The 20,844-nt window shown below is 34.0% G+C and overlaps 3 protein-coding genes across 3 annotated transcripts; all 3 read right to left on the bottom strand.

Moving 5' to 3' along the window:
- Positions 1-761: 761 nt before the first annotated feature.
- LOC114761008 (putative receptor-like protein kinase At4g00960) lies at positions 762-19,992 on the bottom strand. The gene is made up of 7 exons (XM_028950320.1): positions 19,166-19,992; positions 11,927-12,070; positions 11,710-11,831; positions 2,035-2,245; positions 1,654-1,891; positions 1,345-1,483; positions 762-1,225 (listed from the first exon to the last, which is right to left on the bottom strand). Exons 1-7 carry the CDS (start codon positions 19,872-19,874, stop codon positions 902-904), a joined length of 1,887 nt encoding a protein of 628 aa, XP_028806153.1. The 5' UTR covers positions 19,875-19,992; the 3' UTR covers positions 762-901.
- On the bottom strand, positions 2,381-3,626 carry LOC114761011 (cysteine-rich receptor-like protein kinase 25). The gene is made up of 3 exons (XM_028950322.1): positions 3,247-3,626; positions 2,623-2,684; positions 2,381-2,449 (listed from the first exon to the last, which is right to left on the bottom strand). Exons 1-3 carry the CDS (start codon positions 3,470-3,472, stop codon positions 2,426-2,428), a joined length of 312 nt encoding a protein of 103 aa, XP_028806155.1. The 5' UTR covers positions 3,473-3,626; the 3' UTR covers positions 2,381-2,425.
- LOC114761010 (cysteine-rich receptor-like protein kinase 10) lies at positions 16,546-18,356 on the bottom strand. The gene is made up of 5 exons (XM_028950321.1): positions 18,147-18,356; positions 17,860-18,070; positions 17,506-17,743; positions 17,143-17,281; positions 16,546-17,029 (listed from the first exon to the last, which is right to left on the bottom strand). Exons 1-5 carry the CDS (start codon positions 18,282-18,284, stop codon positions 16,700-16,702), a joined length of 1,056 nt encoding a protein of 351 aa, XP_028806154.1. The 5' UTR covers positions 18,285-18,356; the 3' UTR covers positions 16,546-16,699.
- Positions 19,993-20,844: the final 852 nt, after the last annotated feature.

Here is a 20,844-nt window from a genome sequence, read left to right as displayed (position 1 = left end):
TTTCCTTCTTTCTGTTACTCTTCTAGTCTTTAATATAAGACCTATTTAACTAATTTGATTAGATTAAGGAAGTTAGGTAAGTTAGCTAATTATAAGAAACATGAAATGTTTTTTCTAAAACACCATAATAATCTTTTTTTAATATCCTCCCTCTCTCCTTTACTTGATTATGGTTGATGTAATATTCATAGGGATAGTTTAGGAAAAATGATAAATATGATAAAAAAAGTCTTATATTTAGAACCAAAATTAACTCAACAATTAGATCCTATATTAAGAATCGAAGGAGTATTATATTACTCGTTGGCAAGACGCAACACAATAAAGCATATCAAAACCCCACATGTGACTCATCAACCCAAATCTTTCTACTCATACCCGGATAAGAAAGAATAAAGCAAACTGAAATACCATATCTAGTCCTTAAGATAAGTGAGATAACAAATTTGAGAATATTAAGAAAATTCATTAAATTAGTTATTTGTCATAAATGTATATTGATCTCTCTAAATTTTCCTCTTCAATCTTATGTACTAAATGGTTAGAATTATCCCTTGGTAGAAAATTATTACAATCAATAAAGATATTTTGGAGAAAGATGAGAGACAAGATGATTTGAGATTTTATTTTTAAAACTAAATCTAATCCTTAACTAACTCTTTTATTAAAACTCTTTTATTAAAAACCAGGTTTATTAATAAATTTGATACAAAGGTCAAGAACACTAATCAAGAATCAAAACAAACATATAGGCTTGGAAGTAACAGTAGGAAAAGTCAAGAGCTAGCATTAATTAGCTGCTTAAAATTGATGAAGGAAGACAGAAGCAGAACAAAAGACTTCTCATTCCATATATCAGTTACATGAACGTGCATGAATAATAGAAATGAAGAGTATAGTTTCACCGAGGCAAGATCTCTGTGATGGATATTTCATTTGAAACCACTGTCTTGGAGCTCTGAGTTGTTTGATCGGAACTACATTCTGTTGACATAGTTGGATTTAAATGAATTAAGAATGGTGGCTCTGTTGGAGATGGCAATTCAATGGAAAGATTACTAAGATATGAAACAACTTCAGCCATCGTTGGCCTCTCATCTGGATTCTTTTGAACACATACTAGCCCAATCTGAACGCATCTCATTGCTTCTATTTGACAAGAAGATTCCATCAGACAAGGGTCCAATATTTGTAATGGTGTTCCCTCCTTCCAATGCTTCCAAACCTAAAATGATATATCAAATAATGAGATGATAAAATCGATGGTGCTCGAATTTCTTTGCATTAGATTAGATATGAAAATAAAATTAATAGAAACAATAAGTGACATAGATTAATACTTACATCAGCTAAAAGGAATGATTCATAAGATTTGGCATTCTTCTTGCCGCTAAGTAATTCTAAAATTATGACTCCAAAGCTAAAAACATCAGATTTTTCTGAAAAGTGTCCATATATTAAATATTCAGGAGCCATATAGCCACTATAAAAAAAGAAGAAAAAAATATCACTATTAGTACCATCAAAACATAAAGAGATCAATATTGTGGATCAAAAAGAAAATAAAGAAGAAAAAGGTCTTGGCATTACACATAATTTATGCAACCTTTTTGGGGAAAGGCACACAGAGAAAATAAGAAATTTAGAACTTACTATGTTCCAACAATTCTTTTTGTACTTCCCTGGTCTTCATCTATAGCAATCATTCTGGCCATACCAAAATCTGATATTTTTGGATTCATCTTGTCATCTAATAAGATATTGCAAAGTTTGAGATCCCGATGAATAACTTTGAGCCGAGAATGTTGATGCATGTAACAAAGTCCTTGTGCAATGCCTCTTATGATTTTGAAACGCTCAAACCAATCGAGTACTCGTTGCTTTTCAGGATCTATATAATTAAGTCAAATAATTATAAAAATCAATATCGGTAACAAATTAGCTAGTGGGAGAACATAATCCATAATAATAAGCATGTGCATATGTAGAACTTTAACTAATATGTAGAAATGAGGTTAGAGGTTTTATACGTACCAAATAAAAAGAAATCAATGCTCTTGTTTGGCACATATTCATAGATAAGAATTTTCTCTTGCTCTTCCAAACAAAATCCCAATAAGGTCACTAAATTTCTATGTTGAAGTTTGGCTATCAATAATATTTCATTCTTGAATTCTAATGTTCCTTGTCCAGAACTTTTAGAAAGTCTTTTTACAGCAATTTCTCGTCCATCAGGAAGAACACCCTGAGAAGCATATATAATTGAATTAGTATAAATGAAAACCAATCATCAGTTAATTTAGCATTATTATTTTTAGGATATTTTACCTTATAAACTTCTCCAAATCCACTTTTCCTATTTTGTTCTCTTCAGAAAACTTATTTGTTGCAACTTCAATCGTTGCCAAACTAAATTGCAAGGAGTTCAGGGATGAACTTTCTTCGCCAACTGGACCAATGTGAACATGAGAATACCAAAGTAAGCATGTCAGAAATAATTAAAGATTTTCTTAAGTTGAAAAGTAAATAAGTAATATAATTACAGTTTTCTCTAAGAATAGCCTGCTTTCTTTTCCGTGTAACTTTTCTCCTTAGCAGATAGTAGCCCAAAACAAAAATTACCACTGAAACTACGATGGGGACGATAATGATGACATCAGTTTGTGATCTGCTAGCACTTCCTCCTGACGATTACATCACAAAAGGTAAATTTATGACCTAAGGTGTTATTAAGAGCATATGATAGCTCATGGTGAAAAATAATGTAATGGAGAAAACAAATAGTATTATAAGATTTTGTACTTTTTTAATCAATTTTATTGTGCATTCGTTAAGTTACCTTTGGAAAAGAGAAACACTAAGTAGCCTAACAAATTAAAAGAGCATAAACATCAAGTAGCCTAACTAAGACATTGCAATCTAAGGATTTATTTTTTTTTTTTATGAAATATTAATCAATTACAGAAGATTAGGTGAATCATCGCAATGCTTTGATGTCACATGAGCTTAGAAATTAATTATGTCCCAATTAGACCCAATGAAGATAAAATTTCAATTAATGATAATACTGAATATTGAATTGTTTTCTTAAAAAAAAGTTAGATATTTTAAAAGTCCATAAACTTTGAGATCCTTATAAAAGAATTTTCATATGACCACTTTGATCTTATCTGACCACACATATTTGATTAGCCAAACTTTTCAAAGTAATCAAACGCCATAATATAAGATTAAGTTTAGAGATACCTTGTGATGAAGTAGTATTGGTAGATGGAGCGAGAGCAGTAATGATGGGCAATGACAATTGTAATGAATCAATAACTGTAAGATCATAGAACAGAACATGATCAAATCTAATATTGCAGCTGAATTTGATCACTCTCCCACCAACCTTGTTCTCACAACATACTGATATATCCGAGATTGTCTTTAGCAAACAGGCGTCACAATCTTGCTGAGACAAATCAGGCATGCACTGAGCAAGACCGTAAACCGTTCGAAACTTATCCACTGTCGCATTTCCCACAGCCACCTACGATGAGAATCACCAGCCGCAGCTATACTTTTCAAATTCAGCATCAGACGATCGAGCGAATCTTTGTACTTGTCTGGATCTCTATTTACCTTTTTCTGGGTTGCTACTAAAAGCATAGTAAAAGTCAGGATATTGGTATATCCCAGATATTGAAGGATTTGAGTATCGAAAATGCACAAGTCATAGTATCCAATGCTTCCTTTTGATTTGGACACAACTTTGGGAGAAGGATTGTGGCATTGTTTATGCAACTGCGGCAAGTATCTGGCTTCACATCTCCTCTGCAGAGACCAAATGCTTTAACTGTGTCAGGATCTTGGCCATAAGAGTAAGTGTAGAAGCCATAGTCAATTTTCGTGTCGGAAGTGAAATTAGAGAGAAGGATATTGAGGTTGGTGTGGTAGGAACTTGTGTTTGTGAAGTTACCACTTTGATCGAAGCATTTGTAATATACGAAAGGCTGGGCGGTGAGAATAAGAAGATGAGAAAGGAAAGAAACAAGAGCCAAAGAATGATAGACATGATCACGAAGGAATGACAGAGACGAGCATTTGGGCTAATTTTTGGACGGGTGGTAACTTGTTGGTAATACCACTTATAAGCTGTTTGGGTCACAGAGAAAAAAAAGCGAGACAAAACTACTTTCAAATAACAGATTCGATTTCCTACCGCGAATCTGATGGGCATTAACATATATCTGAAGAGCTACTTATGAAGTTTAAGCGACTGATTCTCACACAGTCACATTTTTACTTCTCTAAAGTAGTAGAGCATAGGGGTATTCAATTTGTTCCGTCCCGGTCATTCCGTTCTGATCCCGGTGAGTTCGGGATAGGACAGAACAAAAAAAATTTCGGGACGCGACAGTAACCGGAAAGGGACGGGACGCGGGACAGGGTCGTCCGTCCCGTCCCGTCCCGTCCCGGGTTTTATTTCTTTTAAAAATTATTTATTAATAATTATTATTAGATTATTCAATTTACTTATTATAATAACTTTTATTTTTATGGTGATTTGTAGCTCTTAAGTTGTAGTATTATCTCAATAAATCTCCTTCCTCAATAATAATTCATAAAGTCATTATATAGTGTTTTTTTTTACGGTATTTTTTTTTTACAGTATTATTTTTACACTTTTTTTATGCTATATAATTAAGCTTTCTACGTAATATTTTTAACTTTAAAAGCCCAATAAAAAATAAATATATAACATAAAAAAATTCATATAAAAAATTATAGTATCTTTCTTTTTTTTTTAAAAAGAGGGAAGCGGGACGTCTCGGTTCCGTCCCGGTCCTGACAGGACCGGGACAGGACGAGACACGGGACAAATCCTTGTTCCGTCTCTGTTCACCGGAACGGGTCGGGACGGGCCTGTTCCGATTCCGTCCCGTCCCGTGAACACCCCTAGTAAAGCATGATGAGGCCCACCGACCACTCTTCTCAGTCTTTTCCTTGTCTCATCACAGCATTGTGAGGTTCATCTTTTTTCTAAAGAGAGAGAAATGATATGATAGCATATGCAAAAAAGAAGAAATGACAGCTATTGTCTTGTTTTGACAATGAGTGGAGGGACCGCAGTCAATTATGACCAATGGTACGTACGAATATCGCTCGATCCTTTTTACGTATCGCTCGATCTTATCCTTTTTGAAGTTTTCCCAGAAAACAAAAAACCTGCTTTTGAAGTTTTGAATATACTCCAGTTAAACTTATTGATTGTGGAGCTGCAGAAAGATTGAAGGCATTACGGCAGACATAGACAGCAAAAAATAATTACTGGGCGCTATCTGTTTTAAGGATATGTTTACGAACGCCCAAACAAGCTATTAGCTTCACGGGGTAACAATAATGGGTCAAAGATTCCATTAATCTTGACTTTTCCGGTCCCCGTCCAGAAATAAAAGGTTCCGCTTCAACTTTGTGTTTCTCTTACTTTCTCCTATATATAATTAACAATGGTGAAGATGCATATCTGACCTGTGCTTTTGAAGTTTGTGGCGTAAAAAGGACGGAAAAAAATCCCATACTTTTCTAGTTTTAATTTACAAAAAGTTTCCGCGTGTTGAATTTTTAACCTGGCTTCTTTTCCTTTTCACTAGTGTGTAGGTTTTATATACCTTATAAGAGATAATTGTATCTGAGATAAGCAAAAATTCGAAGCTTAATTTGTGATATTATGGTATGAACTAGCCCCTTCTATTAGTACTATTTTTAGACTTCTTCAAAAAGGAAAATTGAGACTGTGAAAAGTCAATAGGAAAAGAAAGGTGTAAATATAAATCATGATTCATGCGGTTGTTGTCGATGGAACAAAGGTTAATGATGTAAGATAGAGGTGATAAAACAGGTTGGCCCGCCAGTTACGAGGCAACTCGTTGCAAGTTTGGGATACGGGCCGATCTTAAAAGGAATGCTGAGCTTATTTTTGCTAACCCGCCCTGCCAAGGAGTGGGTTGGCAGGTTAGCAGGTTGGCTCACCAACCTCCATCTTTTTTTCAAAAAAAAAATTTTACATTTATGTTTAAAAAATTTTAAATTAAATTTAAATTTTTATAGATTAAATTATTCTTATTCTTATATTTTCATATAATTATATAGTTAAATTAATCTCAAAAGTTAAAATATAAATATATAATTTATTGTTAATAATTATTATTAGTATAAAAATAGTAAAACAATAAAGAAAATGAGAAATAAATTTAAAATCAAAGTCTCTAACAAAATACAAGTTTATATGTAACTTTAGTGTAAATAATAAAACTTTTTCTTATTACAATTAACATAAAATTGTAAAAAAAAAAATAGACTGGCGAGCTGAAAAAGACCGTATTAAAATAGTCCTATTTTTTTCAATCCCTGACCTTTTGAGGGTTTGAGCCCACCGGCTCTAATGTTAAGAGCGTGCCATGGGCAAAATGAATATGTATTCTTTCAAAAACTTTTTTTTAAAAAAAAAAAGACAGACTAACATCGCCGGATTCTGCTTTGAAGTTGAACTCCATTGTTGCTGTGACCTTTTCCTCACCGTCGTTCTTCTCAGTGGCGAGATCTCCCTGCAACTCATTAGACTGTTGCCATTCATGCTTTACAAAGAACTTACCAGCTCTGTGTGGAAAAGCCATGGACGCTAGTGAAGAAAGAGAGAACAAAGTGTTAAAAAAAGCTACCCTCTAAAGTCCAAACATGCGTTCTGAATGGTGATGCGTGCGAAGTGTAAATGAAAAGACCATACTAGCTATTGAGACTTGTGATGCGTGAGGAAAGGAGAGAGGCAAGTGATCACGTAAAAGAGGGAGAATAACTAAGAAAAAAATCAAAAAGCAAGAGGAGAGCATGGGTGATGGGTAGAACAAGAAAGAAAAATAAATAATGGAGAAGAAAGTTCATATACATATAAATGTTTTGTAATTTATATATTTATTTAAAGACTAAATAATATGTTTCCATAATTAAAATATAAATATTTTTATGTATTTTAATTAAATTATAATATATTAATTATTACCGATCTGACTCTAAGTTGATCCATGTCTGACCTACTAATTCTTGAACTACTGTCTCAACCGGTTTTAATAACTGGTCAGTTTTTAGTAACTTGACTATTCATGGGCTACATTTGTGCCGGCACAAAGGTTTTAGGAAAATCTACCTCATCTTTAACTGCATTGAAGCTATAAATTCGTTGACCAAGAGATGTGATCACAACCATGCATCCGTTTAGGGATATTGTAGACGAAGCGATTTTACTTATTCATAGAGTGTGACAAGTCCTAGTAAATTATAGAATACGCGAGTACGTCTTTAATTAATGTGGATCAATTAGCTAAGTACTCTCATAGAGTAGTAGAAAATTACTGTACCTTTGATCAACCACTATCTTTTAATTGAGCAGATAGAGGTACAAAAAGAATACTTGATCCCTCCTAATTGAAAAGGAGCAGTCCCTTCCCAAAAAAAAAAGCATTCATCAATCAGGACCACTGCTAGATCAGAAATGATCCCCCACACCACATGTTTTTGTGAATGTGGCGTTAATTGTGAACAAGTACCTTTGCATCGCTTGATTTGGGCCTCGTGGTCTCTCGCCATGTATTCTCAGTACGATGTCCAACCCAACTCATAAGTCTTTTTTTTTTTTAAAAAAAACGAGTACCTTCATTTTTTTTTTTTATCAGAATGCAATTTTGTTCAAAAGATTGTTGAGTACTGAACAATTTTTATATGTGAAAATTCCACCCCAAAGTTTAAGGAAAAATGACAAAAAAAAAAAGACCATGGACATTGAAAATCCCAAATTAGAAATTCTCATAAAAAAAATGCATCATTATTTGCAAGTCAAGTATTGTCAAAACTTATTAAAATGTCGTAATGAACCCTGATTCGAGATTGGTAATTTTAAAGATCTTTATCTGTCATTTTTCCAGAGTTTAAAGTGCTACATATATATACTCCATCCACTCAAAATATAAACATCAAATAACTAGTTTATGCAACTCAAGAAGTTAGATAAAATTTGTTAAACATAATAGACTATTTTTCTAAATTCTACACCCCTATTTATGGAGAGGATGAGTGAGAGATAGGGTGAGTGAAAACAGAGGTGAGAGAGAATGAGTGGAAAAAAAGTGATGAAAGAGACATATAATTAATTAGGATAAAATAAAAAAATGCATTAAATGATCCAAAAATCTAAAATGATGGTTATCAAAAAAAAAAAAAAAACAACTCCCTTCATAGATATCATGCTTATATTTTGAAGTGGAGGGAGTATTATCTTTCGGTCCCAGCGTCTGCTAAATGCTAAACATTGGAATTGAATAGCATCTACGGTTATTTAAAAGTTATAAATTAAAAATTTCGCATGCCATGACTAGCAAATGATGAAGACCGACATTATCATAGCCTTTTCATTGCTTCTTCTTGTTCCCTCTCTTTTTCCTGTTTCTTTTTTTTTAAAAAAAAAAAAATTTAACGTACCTACTTTTCTACTTAAAATCTCATAATTTCATGTCAATAGTATCTTTTTTTTTCTTCAAAAAGTTAAAAATAATAGAAAGAAAGTGTGAGCACAAGACAGAGTATAGCCCAATAAACCCAGCCCAAGCCCGGTGAAATATATCTTGGAGGGTCCAAAGAAAATGAACGAGGCTTGACAAAGCCCACAGGACTGGGTTTAGCCTTCGGGCCAGCCCAACCAATACACTCAACCCAGCCTAATGACAAAAGCTAATCTTACAATATGATGAATTAATATTTAAATTCTCATCGAGAGAAGTGTCCTATATTTAGTATTCAGTAATACTTCGAAAAGAATTACTTCTAATAAAAAAATATTTGTATGTAGCACAAAAAAGGTTAGTGTAATTAGCAATGATTTCATCCATTATTGTACATGAAATCGTGCATTTAAGTCCCATCCCTATTACAAACTGACAGTTGTAAGCATTTTGTTGATAAGTTACCTACAGATATCTTTATCCTATATATATATTTATATATATTATTCAATTTGGGGACATGGCCTACCCTTAATAAGTGTGGCATTCGATGCACCTACCATTAATTAAAAATACATACATAATATTTCTGATTTTTAATATAAGATCTACTTAATAAATTTAAATAGATTTAAAAAAATTAGTTAAATTAATTATTTGTCAAAAATATATGTTGGTTTTTCTCAAATATCCTCTTAAATCATTTTTATTGAAACTACCTTTTGATGCAAATTCATGTGCAATCAATAAGATAATTTATAAAAAAAATGCTAAGTATAAGAGACAAAACATATGGAAATATTTTATTTTAAGACATTGGAGGTAGTATTGTGTGGTGTGTGTGTGTCCTCGTTTTATTTGTGAATATATAGGCATTTAAAAAAGAATATTTAAAAAGTAAATGTCACAATAACTTCTTTGCAGACTCTATCCATATATCAACCGGCTCCACCTTAAGTACCGCTGCATATAAAAACTACTCCTCCGATCCTTATATAGAACTAATCTTGAGTTAGTTTTGGTCCTAAATATAAGACCCATTTCTCATATTTATCAATTTTCTCTAAATTACCCCTATAATACTCCCTCAACCATAATCAAGTAGAAGAGGGAGAGGAGGTATTAAGAAAGATGATATGGTATTTTAGGAAAAATGTGTCACTTTTCTTATAATTAACTATTTACCTAACTTCCTTAATCTAATCAAATTAGTTAAATGGGTCTTATATTAAGGACCGGAGGAGTACTACTGTTTGCTCTTAGCAGGTTAAAGACTTTTGTATTTTGGAATTAACAATAACTTAGTGGACATAATTAAACAACAAAAGGCATACATATGTCATCGTCGTATAAAAAACACACGTGCATATAAAAAAAAAGATGAACTCCATTTCATCGAGGCAAGAGCTGAGACGATTCATTTGAACCAGCTGACTTGGAAGTTGAGCTCTGAAGAGTTTGATCCAAACTTAATTCTACAACTATAGTTGGATTGGAATGCATGAAGAACGCAGGTTCTCTTGGAGATGGTAAGTCAATGGAAAGATTACTAAGATATGAAACAATTTGAGACATTGTTGGCCTTTCTTCTGGATTTTGTTGAACGCACAATAACCCAATTTGCACACATTTTATTGCTTCAATTTCAGAACATGATTTCATCAGAAAAGGGTCCAATATTTGCAATGGTGATCCCTCCTCCCACTTCTTCCAGACCTTGTCAAATAATTACACAATCAAATTGACCTTAGCATAATTAATTTGCAACATATGGAAATGACAATATGATTACCATATAGGAGCAACAATTAGCATAGATTTAATACTTACATATGTCAAGAGGTGTGACTCATATGATCTAGCATTCCTTTTTCCACTAAGCACTTCTAAAACTATAACTCCAAAACTGAATATATCAGACTTTTCAGAAAATTGTCATTCATTATATATTCAGGAGCCATGTAACCACTGTAAAGTTTGAAGCAAAAATGTATGCTAGTGTTAGTATAATATAAAAAAACATACTTAGATCAATTTGGGACAATAAGGACATAAAGCACAACTCGTTATGGAAATAAATAGGATATGTGAAGCAATGTTCCTTGTAGCATAAATAGATAATATCTCTTTTTGTTTCTCATGCAATCCATTAATGAAGATAACCAATTGGAAAGGAGGACATCAATACTTACTATGTTCCAACAACTCTATTTGTATTTCCTTGATCTTCATCTATAGAAATCATTCTTGCCATACCAAAATCTGATATTTTTGGATTCATCTTGTTATCTAACAAATATTGCCTGGTTTAGGTCACGATGGATGACTTTAAGGCGAGAATGTTCATGCAGGTAAGAAAGTCCTTGTGCAATTCCTCCAATAATTTTGAATCGCTCAAACCAATTGAATAATCTTTGTCTTTTAGAATCTATAATTGAGTCAAATAATTATGAAAGTAAGTAACGAATTACTCGGGGAAAAAATCCGGAAAGATATCAATAGAACTTTAACTATAATACGTGAAAATAAGGTTGGAAGTTTGTACCAAATAAGAAGAAATCAATGCTCTTGTTAGGCACGTATTCATAAATGAGATTTTCTCTTGTTCTTCCAAGCAGAATCCCAATAATGTCACTAAATTTCTATGCTGCAGTTTGGCTATAAGCAAAATTTCATTCTTGAACTCTGATGTTCCTTGCACTGAACTTCTTGAGAGTCTCTTGACAGCAATGTCTCGTCCATCAGGAAGAGTGCCCTGAAAACAAATTGAATTGTTATAAGGATTAAGATGCATTCAGCACCCTGAAGTATTTTATCAGATATATCCAGCGTTCTAAAATATTTTGTGATACATCTAGTACTCTAAAGTATTTGTTTAGGTGCATCTAGTACCGTGAAGTATTTTTCAGTGCATGTAGCACCTCAAAGTATTTTTTTCAGGTGTATCCAACACCTAAAAATATTTTTTGGTACATCCAGCGCCAAGGTCCAAAGAATACTTTGGGATGTTGGACGCGCCTAAAAAATATTTCGAGGAGTTGGATGCATCACAAAATACTTCGAGGTATTGGATGCCTAAGAAAATATTTCGGGGTACTGGATGTATCTTAGTCTTTGTTGTAATTAGGAATATGATATATAATTAATTAATTGGCCGCTGGTTTTATAATATTACCTTGTAAACTTCTCCAAATCCTCCTTTTCCTATTTTGTTCTCTTCAGAAAACTTATTTGTTGCAGCTTCAATTGTAACCAAGCTAAATTGCAAGGACCTCAGATTTGAACCTTCTTCTCCAACTAGACCACCATTATATGGGAATATCAATTTAATAAGCACGCTATGGAAAAATATGAACATTCTTAAGTTTAAAAGTGAACAAACAGTAGATTACAGCTGTCTGTAAGAATAGATTGGCTTCTCTTCCTTGTTTTTCTCCTCAGCAAATAGCAACCCACCAAACAACAAAATATCACTGCAACGATGATGGGGACAGTGATCTTGACCGCAGTTTGTGATCCAGTGCTATCACTTCCTCCTGATTCTATATATAACACCAAACAGACAGATCAGTATTTGTGTTATTATATTTATGATGACTAAACTAACCCTTCTCTAACTTTTATATCTAGGACTTCAGAGGGGTAGTACTTAAAAAAATTATAAATGAATAAGTAAAAGATAGAGAAAATTGATAGGACTGGGCAGATACCTTGGGACGGCGTCACGGTGGTGGATGGCGGAAGAGATGGCTGCTGGGCTGAAACAGCCGCGTAATCATAGAAGAGGTAGCTCTCATATCTAATATAACAGCTCGGATAGATGACCCTACCACCATTCTTTCCGTCACAGCATAGTTGGATTCGTTGGGAAACATTCTGTAAGCAGGACCTGCAATAATCCTCAGACAGATCTGGACTGCACTGAGCAAAAGCATACACTTTCCTAGATTCGCTTGTACTGTCATTTGCTGCTGCAAACTTACGACGAGGATCCCCGATTGGTGCTTGGTTCTTTACTTTGTCCAATAGTACCTGTACGTACTGATCCGTAAGTGTCGTTGAATTTGCCCGGTTCCACACATAGTATGGTCCATCAGACACGTTGTATATTCCATAGATTGAACGATATGAATATCGAAACGTGCAATTGTCATAGTATAGAACTGCCTCCTTCCGATTTGGACAAAGTTGTGGGAGAAAGATTGTGGCGTTGAGGAGGCAAGAACGGCAAGAATCTGGCTTCACATCGCCTCTGCAGAATCCAAATGCGTGCACTATGTCAGGGTTTTGGCCATAAGAGGAATTGATGAAGCCATATTCAATGTTTGTATCGTCGGAAGTGAAATTAGAAAGAATGGTATTGAGGTTGGTGTGGTAGACACTGGGGTTTGAATAGTTACCTCTTTTTGGGTAACAAATGACCCCTCGGAAATCATCTGACTGGGCGGGTGAGAAGGAGAAGATGAAAATGGAAAGCGATGATCAGCAGAGCCAATAAATAAAATAAAGGCATTGTGTTCAAAGGAACGATAGAAGAATCGAAGCATATTGAGCTTTATGGATGATCGATGAGCAGTCTAGTGTGATTCTGAAGTTTGAATAGTCAACTTCTTAAAGTCCCTTGATCGAGTCAGTGACCGACATAAATGCGATTATATTGATAAAAAATGGGACCTACGAAACCATTGGCCTTAGGACTGATAGGGTACCTAGAAAACCATGCCTTTGGGCTATTACATATTGTTGTGGATTAGCAAATACAATAATTCAGTAATATGAGTAAAATAATCAGCCATGGCCTTCTAATTGAGGAGCCAGCGAACATTATTAATTAATTTCAAGGTTTGAATAGTCAAATTCTTGATCAAGTCGAGCTGTGGAAGAAACAGCAGTGACGCATTTCCTGGGAACAATTCCTTGATCGAAACACATGTGGTTGCCGACAAGCGCAATTAGACACGTATATTATCATTATTTCTGTCGTACACGCAGTCTCCGCTTTTGACTTGTTCCTGGCATCTATCCATTGTTATCCTTTAGATGTATATTCTTGACAAAAATGACGTAAGAGAAGGAAAGTCATATGATGAACAGAACATCTTGACATATTCTTACTCGATTCCCCTTCCAGATGATCATGTCTTATGTGGGACATTTTTGGAATATGTACAGGATTCGTCTTTTCTACCCCCCCCTCTTTATCCCCTTCTCTCTCCGGTTATAGACATGATTCACTTAGGTAGTACTTGGTTAGAGTTAGGTAGTGTTTGGTTGGAGCTTTTTTGAGGAGGAGATGGGGAAAGGAAGGGGAGGAGCAGCAAAAGGGTGTTTGGTTTGAAAAAAATGAAAGGAAGCGGGGGAAAATATTTTTATCTTTGTCTGCATCGGTGCATCCTTCCCTCCTCTCTCTTCCCTCAAAAGTCAGGGTTTTTTTTAAGGGGAGAGAAATTATTCTCTTGTCATGACAAAAGTGCCCACGACAATTTTCTTTATATTCCACCGTTACCCTTCAATCTTCAGAACCATTTTTTCTGTTCATTCTCTTCAGCCGCTCCTCCTAGCGTTCGGCATTCGTGCTTGGTCGAGGCTCACCATTGCTTGATGGCTTTTCCTCCTTCAGTCGGCGCCGCCGCCACCTGGTTTTGCCTCCGCCTCACCACCTGCCCTCTCGGTCGTTCCACCTGTTAGCTTCCTGCTTTCTTTCCATGAATATGAGGATCTGCAATCCTCAAGAAATTAGTGGCCACGGGAAGATGCAAGCGCATCTCGCAAGCATACCTCATCTCAGTACCTTCTTTGCGGCATTATTGGTTCATTGTTAGAATATCCACAATTGCCAGTGTTCAACACACAGTCTTCCTCAAGGAGAAATTAGTGGCTTCGTGAAATTAGTGGTTTATTGTCAAGTTTTTATTTGTCTGTGTGGACGCTAATTATATAAGGATGTAAATATTTAAGATCTGGTTTTTGTCAGCATTTTGTGTTTTGAACTTGGGTAATAAAAGGTTACAAATCAGTATAAATAAATATTTGTATCCATTCTGAAAAATATCCACGATGTCCCGGATAAATGAGAAAATAGGGTGATGAAAAATGAGATAAGAGCAACGTAGCCTCATTTTCTTCTAAAGTCTCACCCGTCAATCGAAAAGCAAATGACGTGGGAAGTCAGACGAAATTATAGTACAAACTAATGGCTGGATATATGAGAAATATTCATATTGATACTGGTTAATTTAGTTAGTTTTAAGAACAGTGTTGATGTTATTCCGTTTAGGTGTTTTGTTTTATTTGTTTCAGATTTTTGTACTGGTTTAATCTTATTTAAACGAAGTTACCTAACAAAGATGTCAATTTTTTCTCCTATATGCGTATTATATTTATATTTATTCAATTTATAATTATATTTTATTAAACATTTTGCAAAATTTGAGTCAAATAAAATAAGGACAAAATTGTTCATATAAAAATATTGTCCCTCCCCTCTCCTTTTGAATCAAATAGGATGACATTAAAATCTCTCATTTCCCTTCTTTTTCCTAAAATTCCTCCCATTCCTTTCTCTTTTCTCTTTTTTATTAAAATCCCTTCCCTTCCTTTCTATTAAACCAAACACACCCTTGACAATTTGATCATTCTAAATTAATGATTTTGCCATATTTTAAATACATTCCCACGTGCCTAGTGATGTTATTTTTCAAAGGTAAATCATAACTTCTCTCAAACCCGAGCTGCATGATCAACATCAATCAGTCAAGGGTTTCTCAGGTTCTGTGACTACACGTATAGGTCTATAACAGTTACAAAAATATAAGATCTACTTAATTAATTTAAATGAATTTTAAAAATTTTTCCCTGTCTTATGTGATTGTGTGCGCTTGTTAGATTGTTGCTTGGGGTTCTATGTTGGTAATTAATTACTTGTAAAAAATGTTTCATTTTTTTCCTGAAATACCTCTTAAATCACTTGTCTTGAAGCCACTTTTAATGTAAACTTATTAATACATGTAGTTAATAGAAATAGTTTAGCCACACATAAAAAAAAAAAAGATAAGTATGAGGGACAACACGAATTGATAAGGTTTTATATTTATGACCAAATTCAATTTCCAACTAGTTTTTATAGTCATGTCAATGATCCAATCTTTTTATATATAAATAAATTCAATTTTAATTTCAAATTGTCTTTAGTCATTTTTTATTTTCTCCTGCACCATATATGCAAGTCCATTTTGAATATCAGCAAACTTGGATCCTGCCATTAGTTTTTGGTAAAAGTACTGAGATTTTTTTTTTGTCAAAAATGGACTATAAGATTGTATGGAAGGAATATGATCACCAAAAAATCACAATAATAAGTGAGTAATATGAATTGGTTGTTATTTTCTGCACTGAAATTTATCACTGCATGCTGTGTCACTTGTTATGTAAGTTTTTAGTGATTATGTTGTTTTTTTTTCTACGACAAAATTTTAGGCAGGGGTTCTTAGAATTCATAAAAATTTTGCCTTTTTCAAGCGAAAAATGTACCCAATACCAAGCCCGGACCCGATCAAATCACAGAGATATGGACGGAGGCTTGACAATGCCCACAGGATTGGGTTTAGCCTTCGGGCTTGCTCTCCAGACGAATAGCCTCAGCCCAGCCTGGTGTTTTCCTCCCTCACCTTCTGTTCTTTCTTTCTTTTCGATTTTCCTTTATAATAAAAACTTATTTTATATATCTATGTGCTCCGTAAATAAGAGTTAGCGTAATTAATAATGATCTGATCGATAATACACAAGGTTATGACTATCTGTTTAATCTTATATTTTGATGTCTATTATAAAACCTTTTTTCCCTGAATCTGTCCTCCTCTTTTCTTAATCAAAGTTCCCTAGCACGTTCGGATTCTTCTAAATTAAATATTAATTAATCATTTTCTTCATATTTAATGACTAAAATGGCGGCAAAGTAATACTATATATTCAAAAAAAATTAAATATAGTAAATGATATAATGACTTCTTTGAAAACTCAAGCTGTGCAAGCCATATCAAGAGGGCTATAAATATCTTTGTCCATCATATGTATAGAAAAAGATGAAACAAATTTCTCTAAATGAAAGTTGATACATCTCACGACATAAATAAACACATATACACATAGAAAATATGAACTTCTTTTCATCGAGGTAAGAGCTGAGACGATTCATTTGAACCAGTAGCTGAATTGGAGGTTGAATAACTCTGAAGAGTTTGATCCAAACCCCATTCTGGAACTATAGTTGGATTGGGACGCACGAAGAACGCAGGTTCTCTTGGAGATGGTAAGTCAATGGAAAGATTACTAAGATATGAAACAATTTGAGACATTGTTGGCCTTTCTTCTGGATTTGGTTGAACGCACAATAACCCAATTTGCACACATTTTATTGCTTCAATTTCAGAACATGATTCCATCAGAAAAGGGTCCAATATTTGCAATGGTGATCCCTCGTCCCACTTCTTCCAGACCTTGTCAAATAATTACACAATCAAATTGACCTTAGCATCTTGATTTGCAACATATGGATATGACAATATGATTACAATACATGAGCAACAATTAGCATAGATTTAATACTTACATATGTTAAGAGGTGTGATTCATATGATCTAGCATTCCTCTTTCCACTAAGCACTTCTAAAACTATAACTCTAAAACTAAATACATCAGACTTTTCAGAAAATTGTCCATTCATTATGTATTCAGGAGCCATATAACCACTGCAAAGTTTGACACAAAAAAAAGTATGCTAGTGTTAGTATAATGTAAAAAAACATACTTGGATCAATTTGGGACAAATGAGGACATAAAGCAAAACTCGTCATGGAGATAAATAGGATATATGAAGCAATGTTCACATAGTAAATAGACACAAGCTCCTTTTGTTTCTCATGCAATTTATTAATTGAGATAACCAATAAAAAAGAAGGGCATCAATACTTACTATGTCCCGACAATTCTATTTGTGTTTCTTTGATCTTCATCTATAGAAATCATTCTTGCCATACCAAAATCTGATATTTTTGGATTCATCTTGTTATCTAATAAAATATTGCTTGGTTTGAAGTCATGATGGATGACTTTTAGGCGAGAATGTTCATGTAAGTAAGAAAGTCCTTGTGCAATTCCTCCGATAATTTTGAATCGCTCAAACCAATTGAATAATCTTTGTTTTTCAGAATCTATAAAATTAAGTCAAATAATTATGAGAGTAATAGTACTAGGAACAAACTAGCTAGGAAAATGCATATGACAGGATATGCATAGAACTTGAACAATGAAAGGTTAGAAGTTGTACCAAATAAGAAGAAATCAATGCTTTTGTTAGGCACAAATTCATAAACAAGAATTTTCTCTTGTTCTTCCAAGCAGAATCCCAATAACGTCACCAAATTTCTATGTTGGAGTTTGGCTATAAGCAAAATTTCATTTTTGAATTCTAATGTTCCTTGCATTGATCTTCTTGAGAGTCTCTTGACAGCAATTTCTCGTCCATCAAGAAGAGTGCCCTGAAAACAAATTGAATTACTATAACTAGAAATATGATATATAATTTGTTATTGGTAATTAGTTTTGTTATATTACCTTGTAAACTTCTCCAAATCCTCCTTTCCCTATTTTGTTCTCTTCGGAAAACTTATCTGTTGCAGCTTCAACTGTAGCCAAGCTAAATTGCAAGGATCTCAGATTTGAACCTTCTTCTCCAACTGGGTCAGTATACATATGTGGATGTCACTTTAATTAATAAGCATGCTATGGTCAAATATAAAAATTATTAAGTTTAAAAGAGAACAAACAATAAGTTACAGTTTTCTGTCAGAATAGTTTGGCTTCTCTTCCTTGTTTTTCTCCTCAGCAAATAGCAACCCACCAAACAAGAAAGTATCACCGAAATGATAATTGGGACAATAATCTTGACAACAGTTTTTGATCCAGTGCTATTACTCCCTCCTGATTTTATAGAGAGTACCAAACCAACGTACGGGTCACTTCGTTATTGAGAGCACAAGATAGTTCATGGCAATGACATGGAAATTAAGGGGCAAATACAAATTTAGTATTTCAAAATTTTGTATCCAACAAATAATAAAACGATGCCACAACATGATCTAAAATGCTACTCCCTCAGTCCCTTTTTATAAGGAAGATTGGAGCTCATCACGTAGATCAAAATATTAGTTAAAATTAGTTAAAGACAATAAATATATAGAAATTAGAAGTTCTTTTTCTAAAATGCCCTTATTTATGGGGGATAGAGTATAAGAGAGAGAATAAGAAAATTATTATAATAAAAAGAATTATAGAAGAGAGAGAATGTGTGATGAAGAGATGATGGTTTGAGAAATAAGATAATAAATATACTGAGTATTAAAATAAGTAATTAATGAGGGCAAGATAGAGAATTTGCTACAAAAATTTAAGATAACTTACAAATATTGCTTATATTTAGATATAAGAGAGAGATGATAATTGTTGCTTATAAATAAGACCGGAAGAAGTAATACATTTATCATTCAAAAGCAAAAAACTTTTAATAATATTCAATTCCTTCTTCGTACTATAATCTTTAAAACAAATGATATCCATATATGCCAAGAAAGTACCTTGGGGCAGCGTTACAGCGGTGGATGGCGGAGGAGGTGGCTGTGTTGAAACAGCCGTGTAATCATAGAAGAGGTAGCTCTCATATCTAATATAGCAGCTGGGATTGAAAACCCTACCACCATTCCTTCCGTCACAGCATATTTGGATTCTACTGGAAACATTCTGTAAGCAGGACCTGCAATAATCCTCAGACAGATCTGGGCTGCACTGAGCAAAGGCATACACTTCCCCAGATTCGCTTGTACTATCATTTGCTGCTGCAAACTTACGATGAGAATCCCCAATTGGTGCTTGGTCCTCTACTTTATCCAATTGTACCTGAACATATATATCGTTAAGTGTCGTTGAACTTTGTTGACTCCACGCAAAGAATATTCTATCAGAGACGTTGTATATTCCAAATAATGAACGGTGTGAGTATCGAAACGTGCAATTGTCATAGTATCCAACTTCTTCCTTCTGATTTGGACATAGTTGTGGGAGAAGGATTGCGGCGTTGAGGAGGCAACTACGGCAAGAATCTGGCTTAACATCGCCTCTGCAGAATCCAAATGCGTGAACTACGTCTGGGTTTTGGCCATAAGACGAATTGATTGAAGCCATATTCAATGTTTGTGTCGTCGGAAGTGAAACCAGAAAGGAGGGTCTTGAGGTTGGTGTCATAGGCACTTGAATTTGTGTAGTTACCTCTTTCTGGGTAACAATCATGTGTTAGGAAGTCAGGCGGCTGGGCGGTGAGAATAAGAAGCTGAGAAAGAAATGTAAGGAAGAAAGCCAAAGAAACGATAAGGCTTGATGGCATGGAGGAATGATGGAGTTGAACCATATCTTTGGGGGCTATTGTTATGGTCTAGCAAATGAAGTTGTTGGCAATACAAGTAACTTATGAGGAGCAGCTAGCCAACACTAGTGTGAAGTTTGAATAGTCAAATTCTTGATTAAGTCAATATTTTTTATTTATATTTTTCGTTTTAGTCAATTATAGGATTAAAAAAAACGAATAATCTTGCGTTTATTGTCTTGTCTTCTTGTTTTTTTTTCCCCTTTAGTTGTTTGATGTAGTTTTTTTGGTTCTGGGCGCCCAGTTCAACCCAAAGGGAAAAAGAAAAAGAAAAAGAATCTTGTCATAAAGTATATTCATCTTATATTTTGTCATCAACAAAAGTTAGGTCTCGCTGAAAAGTTACTCACAACATGACAAATAAAGATTGAAGGTAACTGTACGTAAAAAAAATCATATTTTGTTTTGTAGGAAATATACAAGGTTTAGGTGGGATGAAAATTGAAGACAAAACATACACATACAAAGAAGATGCTAAAAACATAAGAAGAAGAAGACAGAGTAAAACAGCGTGGCCCTTTGAAGCCTTGGCTTGATAGTGATAGCATTATAGGCACGAGTTGGAAACGACATTCCACCGAACCAGAAAATAGTAAAATAGCGTGGATCCCGTCATGGAAGAAAGATTTATCAACAAATCCATTAATTGAGAAGTTGGAATGGATTAAACCAAATAAAATAAAGAAAGGAGCAGTTACTGATAAGTGGAATATAATAAATATATATAGTGTTATTAATTATTAATGGATGAGACGTGGGGCAAGAGTGAGTTCTGAATGAAATACTATATTTTGTCCTTAATATAAGAATCAGTTTGATTTTTATTTTGATTTTAAA

This window comes from Neltuma alba, unplaced genomic scaffold (assembly GCF_004799145.2).
Source record: "Neltuma alba isolate B1F8T4 unplaced genomic scaffold, ASM479914v2 tig00011065_pilon, whole genome shotgun sequence".
NCBI lineage: Eukaryota > Viridiplantae > Streptophyta > Magnoliopsida > Fabales > Fabaceae > Neltuma > Neltuma alba.
Note: the sequence above shows the minus strand (reverse complement) of the source record. Positions and strands in the feature narration are given on the sequence as shown.